General features: G+C 42.5%; 1 protein-coding gene across 2 annotated transcripts in view; it reads left to right on the plus strand.

Moving 5' to 3' along the window:
- The window catches only part of zcchc4 (zinc finger, CCHC domain containing 4), a 62,138-nt gene that overhangs the window by 50,325 nt on the left and 5,169 nt on the right, over positions 1-6,644 (plus strand). For both annotated transcript variants that reach the window (XM_050066956.1, XM_050066958.1), the window contains exon 9: positions 6,090-6,211. In XM_050066956.1, coding sequence (XP_049922913.1) covers positions 6,090-6,211 — 122 coding nt within the window. The remainder of the gene's footprint in view (positions 1-6,089; positions 6,212-6,644) is intronic.

Raw genomic sequence — 6,644 nt, forward strand, 5'->3', positions numbered from 1 at the left:
GGCTGGGTATGCTCCAGCTGGTGGTGGCTAGCAGCCTGGCTAAAAACAAGGCTAGCACTTGTTGGTGCGGCTATGTTGCACAGCTCGGGCGGTCTGGTTAAAATCTTACGTTTTGTCAGGCCGATGTTTAAAATCCACGGACCGGATAAAACATACACTATTTAAAAAGTAATGTCTAAAACAAGAGCCGTAAGATGATTGTAGAAATTGTTAAAAAATCAGTTTTTTAGGAGTCGTACAGACGGAGGACTGAGAAACGCCACGCATGCGCATTGAGTCATGACACGCATGCGCATTGAGTCATGACACCGACGAAGACTTCTTGGACCTAGAGCTGGGCTTCTCGGTCGCCGGCCAGTAAGCCGTTATCATGCGCCGCCGTATTTGACAGGAATACGTATTTCTGTCTGTGTCTGTGACCCCGCGTTCAACCCACAATCGGCAGGATTCGCCTTTAGTTTCTGCTGCGGCTTGGCTGCTCCCTGGTTTATCCAACCAGCATTAGCTTCTGTTCCTCAGCTCCACTGGTCAAGCTGGCGCTGATGTTTACATCCATTATCGTTGTCAGTAATACCTGCTACAGAGCATGCCGCCGGGCCAGCTCTCGCGTTGTTTTCGAGATGCAAACTGTTAAAGCCAGTCAACCGATTGCTAGTCTCGCGATACCCGAATCCATGACTCTACAGTCGATTCATCTAAGGATTCATGGCTGATTCGTATCGATTGAGGAGGCTGCTACCGACATAGCCGTATCTCTCGCTTGTCAAACCGGATATCCAGTTGTATCGGTTAATCGTTCCCAACCCTACCATTTACTGTTACAACAAGCCCCAGGCCCAAGCTGATAATCTAAACTGTCTGCAACATTTCTCCTGCATTGTTCAAAAGCCTACTCAATTACGAGTGCTGCTAAGCTAAAAGGTAATGATTAAGCTCAGAGTTTAGTGATAGTCAGAGAGGACAGGAGAGAAAGAAGAGGGAGAGGACAGGACAAGAGCAGTCAGTGGCAGAGCGGCTCATAGCTAATGGGTACCTGTCTGTAGGCTCTCCACCTGTCAGTGAGACAAACATGAGAGACGTGCAGTTTAACCGACGAGAAGCGGTCATTACGTGCGACTATTACGCACGGTTGTGAGGTGCGCAGCGGCAGATCTCACAGCACATTGTTTATAAACCAGTATACCAGTTTAATTGCAGGAAATGTTTAGTTGTTAAGCCATTTCTCATAAGTAATTTGATTTCAATCATTTTGTTTTAAATCTGTACATGCTAAGAAAGGTCCTATGCCTGCCTGTTGGAGAGATAGAGAGACGATTAAAGCGTCAAATTGCGGTAAAAGATGCTGTATAAAAGACAGGCTACTTTTTTTCTTTGTCCCCCCCTGGAATTATTCTCTAAAATTTTACTGTTTATTGTCCCCCCCAACTATGAAATGGGATTTTCACCCCTGGGTGCTACGATCATAAACATACTGGAATACCGAGCAACTCACGCCAGTCAAACGCAACTGAAGGCTGTGTGTATCACCAACATGTAGACAAGGTATTCCAGCCCCTTTATGATGACTGCATCGCCAATTCTACATGTGAATAACGGAGAACTCCTAGCACTTAGCCGATTATATTTTTGTTCAGTATAGGCAATTAGAAAATGCACTGGAGACGGTGAATGTACATTTAAAAGCAACTCGAACTCGTTCTACGAGTACCCGCGATGTTTCCCTGATTAGCAAACGTTAGCCCCACACTAGAGCCCTGCGCGGGACTGTTTTCTTCATCCCGCTCCTGCCCGCTCCCGCTGAATTTCTGACCATTACCGCCCTGGCCTGCATGTCTTTTGACGCACTCGTCGGGAATAGCGCTCCTATTTCGTTGTTTTCATTTAGTTTTTAATGACATAAAGGCTGTTTAATATTCTATTCTCCTCCTCTGTATTTTATTTATTTTTCTACCTTTATATAATCACGCAGTGATTGAGGTTAAGGTCTCTTTTCTAAGAGAGACCTGAATAAGAAACATTAATGAGATAAAAATAAAGCCTATGCTCAATGACACCGGCATCATCACGCCTCTTTATGTAATTAACAAATAGCAACGAGAGTAGGCTGTGAGTGGCTCAAATAACACTAATAAATAACATAAAATAAACAAAGTTAATGAATGAAACGAATGCATTTAACAAATGAATCACTTGGCCATAATATTGCTGTGGAGGAAGAGAATGTTGCTGACCGACTGCAGTCCCAGTCCTGTGCGTCCCTCTTCCAAGATGCGCCCACAGACACTAAAGGCCCGCTCTGAAGGCGCACTGGATGCGGGGATACTGAAGATGAAACGCGCCAGCTTTGAGCGCACTGGGAAGTAGAGGGCTCAGTGTGCCTTCAGACCTTGTTTGAGCTTCTTTTCCACATCATTTGTTAACTCCATCCTGTCGCTACAGGCTACATTCCGATCCCGCAGTGTTTTTTTTAGCCGCCCGTTCCCACCCGCAGCAAAGCAAAACCGCCCACTCCCGCGGGACCCGGCGGGACCCAATCCCAATGCAGCCCTCTATCCCACACCTCACAGGCACTTGTTGCATGTTGCTTTCACCGTCTCCAGTGCATTTTCTAATACAATGCAAACACAAATGCTACTTGTCAACATGTCGGAGATGCACACAGCCTTCAGTTACGTTTGACTGGCGTGAGTTGCTCGGTATTCCAGTCTGTTTATGATCGTAGCACCAACACTACACGTGAATAACGGAGAGATGAGAGACGGAGAAACAGTCTGCTCTGCTGCACCTGTGTGTAGCCTACGACGCCAGTGTTAAGGGCGCGTTCAAGAACACCAACATTGTGCAACAGTTAAACACTGTTTTAAGGCTTCTCTTCTGGTCATCGGCCTCGTGAGCACAGGGATCGGCCTAAGCCGATTACCTCAAAATGGCGTTAGATCTGCCCGATTAATTGGCCGGCCGATTGATCGGCCGACCTCTAGTTAAACTGTCCTAAAATTACATCATAATGGTTCCTGACACCCTCCAGCAGTGCCTGGGTTTCTGCTGCAGTGAAATCGGGTCCCTTTGAGTCCATGGTTTCATGTCTTCTTTTGTTTAAAAGCTGAATTTATAGGACTTTGGTATGATTGGTTCAATGATTGGAACACAAGCTAAAGCAAATCAGCAATCAGCTGATCAGCAAATCAGGTGTTGTCCATAGCCATAAACATTTTGGTAGGAGAGGTTATCGTCAAAAGGTGTTTGTTGAACGTCCAAGCAGAGCAATATACCACCAAAGAACTATATGCTAGGTTTCGCTTTGGCATTGCTGATATTAAATACATTGCAGATCTTGTCAGACCAAAACTTCAAAGAAGAACCCAAAGAAGTCAGTCTTGCTCTGCACTCCTATGCATCTGGGTCTTTCTTTCAAGTTGTTGGTGACATTTTGGGAGTGGACAAATCGACTGAGTGATATGAAAGCTGCGTCAGCTGCACTGGCCTGCCTTGTGAATCAGTTTGTGTCATTTCCAAGAGGTGGCACTGCCCAGAGCAAGTGCAAGTTTTTTCAGTTGGGGAACATGCCCAGTACTATTGGGGTTATTAACTGCACTCATGTGCGTACACAAGCACCTCATGAAAGGGAGTGGGAGTACATCAGCCGAAAAGGGAGGCACAGCATCCAGCTTGTGGGCGATGCTGACCTCATCATTACTAACAGTGTTGTGAAGTGGCCCAGGTCTGTCCATGATGTGCACATCCTGAGGGAAAATGTTCTATACAGAGAGCTTCAAAACAACCAACCAGATGGCATTATCTTAGGAGACAGTGCCTATCCACTCCTGCCAAGACTGATGACCCCTTTTATTGCACCAAGCACTCCTGGTCAGGCCCGCTACAATACTGCCCGTTGCAAAACCAGATGTGCTATTGAGCGATTGAATGGAGTTCTTAAGAGGCCTTTTGCATGCCTTAATTATCTGGGAGTAGGGCCTCAGAAAGCATGCAACGTAATACTTGCATGTATTGTGCTTCACATGATGATGGTTAAGCACCTGAACCTGTTGGAAACCAAGACCAAATGCCGACATTCCCTCAAAATGAGAAACTGAATGGGTACGCAGAAAGGGATGTAGTTGTTTGTAACTTTTTTGACTGTCATGGTAGCTACAATACATTGATGAATAAAACAGAATTATTTTTTTTGTGTGTTGGATATTGACAATTTTGTTGGAGACTATTTGAAGGTGACAGATTACTTTATATTGTACTTTAAAGGGTTAAAGGGTAGCCTGTTTGAGGACAAATAAATTTGATAGGGCTATCTTACATCATACAGGTGAACACAAAGAAAGATGTCCAGTGCTTGATTTAATTTGTTATTTCAATGTCAAGTTCAAGATGGACAGACGTCGTACAACTGGCGATTATCATCAGTCAAATCCAAGACGATGTCTATCTTGCCATCAGGTTTACTGTTCATACAGCACAAAAGCCTTGTGTCTAATGTAAAAGTGTGGCACTTAAACCCACACATCTAATGAAACTAATAAGAAACATCTGTGGAAAAACATGCAGTTAATGTCCTTGATCATTCAAATTCAACTTGGCTGCTTTTGTTCCTATCTTTGTCACTACTTTCCTCACTATAGTGCAGTATAATAAGAGTTATAGTGATTATAGGAACATGTATATATAAACATATATGTATAGTTCTATATATTAAATAGGGATGTACCAATTGTGAAATTCTGGGCCGATACTGATGCCAGTGTTTAAAATAACAATTGGGCCAGTAGCCAGTACTGATAATGTTTTTATGTTGTTTATTTTGTTTTTGTTATTTATTCCCCTTCTTGTGCCAGGGAAACAAAGAAGTCTTCATAATAAAAAAAAAAACTAACTGAACTGTTGTAAAATCAGTCAGTCCTTCATCACACTATCTTTGAATAAACACAAATGTTTCTGAAACAACCTTTAAAGTGACCGTCTTTCACGAGACATACTATATATATCATAATTCCCTCTATATTTCTGTGAAAACATCAACAAGTCTCTCCTTCAAACAGCTGTATTTATTCAAGTTTCTCACCCAAACTACATTTTGCAATTTACATTTGAACACATTATAAGAACATTATAATTTTTACTCTATTTTAGCTAAGAGAGCTTGAACGCGTCATTTTTTAATTTTTATATACTTTATTAATCCCTCTGAGGGGAAATTCAATTTTTTCACTCCTGTAACTCAAGCTCTCCTCTTGCCATTGTTAACCAGGCCCCCAGGAAGCACGCTGGGCTTTGAAGCCAATTTGTGTAGTTGCCGAACAGTGTAATTACACCGTCACTTGATGCCCCCCAAAAAAACTTTTTCCAATAGACTTACATGGGAAATCAGACATCTGTAAATCAATGGATACATTTTTTTTAAAACCTCACAACCCCTAGAGAATGACTTCTTTCACTGTCAGGGTTTGATCCATTTGGTTGCATAACATTTGGAAAGAAGAAGCCGCATTATTGAATCATTTTATCTTCATCCAAGTTAGCAGAGCGCTAAACCGGAAGCAGCCTGTTCAGACAGTGGAAGTCTCTAGTGCACTTTGCAGCTTTGGCTCAGGAAGTACAACGGGTCGTCCAATAATTGGAAGATCAGTGCTTTTATCCCGGTTCCTCCAGTCTGCATGTCGAAGATCTTTGGGCAAGATACTGAACCCCAAATTGTTCCCGATGTCTGTTCCATCAGTGTGTTAGTGCTTTTAAAGTGAGTAGCAGGTGGCACCTTCTATGGTAGCCTCGGCCACCAGTGTGTGAATGTGACATGTTGTGTTAAAGTGCTTTGAGTTTGCTAGAAGACTAAAATGGCGCTATGCAAGCATAGTGTGTGAATGTGACATGAAAGGGTGAATGTGACATTTGTTAAAAGTGCTCTGAGTTGTCAGATGACTAAAACGGTGCAATGCAGATATCCAGTCGACAAGGAAAATATCTGTTTATGCCGATGTGCGGCCAAAAATTGGTGCATCTCTAATATTATATATATATTTTAATAGTAAAAAAGTAAATATTTTAGTAAAGAAATTAGTAAATACTTTCTTTGTTTCCAGGTGGACTATGACAACCATCCTCTGTATAAACATGGGAAGACAGGCAGAAAGCAGTCTCCTGTCAGACTCTTCACTAATATTTCAGCCAGAGACGTCGTCCTGCCCAAAGAGGAGGGCTACAGGTATCAACACACTTTCTGTCTCAGCTTTAATGACCGATCCAACTGGATGATATAATCTCATCACCAATATATCACTATGAGTATCAACAATCTCTGAACCCACTGGCTATCAGTCTGGCAAGGATAAGCCTCTTTGAGCAAGCCAGTATTTCAGGAGATCTGGTATGGCCAGCGAATATCCTAGCCAAGACTTCCTCTTCGCACGGAACAGGAATGCAGATACATTTTTTAAAAAGAAAAAAATTTAGTATTAGCTGTATGGTGGGAGGAGGATAGTCAGTGAGTTCCAAGATTGCATTTCGGCCAATGTGTTCTGCCTCTCCACACGGACTGTTTACATGCTGCTCAAACATGATTGAGTAAACATGATGATATACATATACATATACATATATATATATATATATATATATATATATATATATATATGTAT

Source organism: Epinephelus moara, chromosome 17, assembly GCF_006386435.1.
Source record: "Epinephelus moara isolate mb chromosome 17, YSFRI_EMoa_1.0, whole genome shotgun sequence".
NCBI classification, from domain to species: domain Eukaryota; kingdom Metazoa; phylum Chordata; class Actinopteri; order Perciformes; family Serranidae; genus Epinephelus; species Epinephelus moara.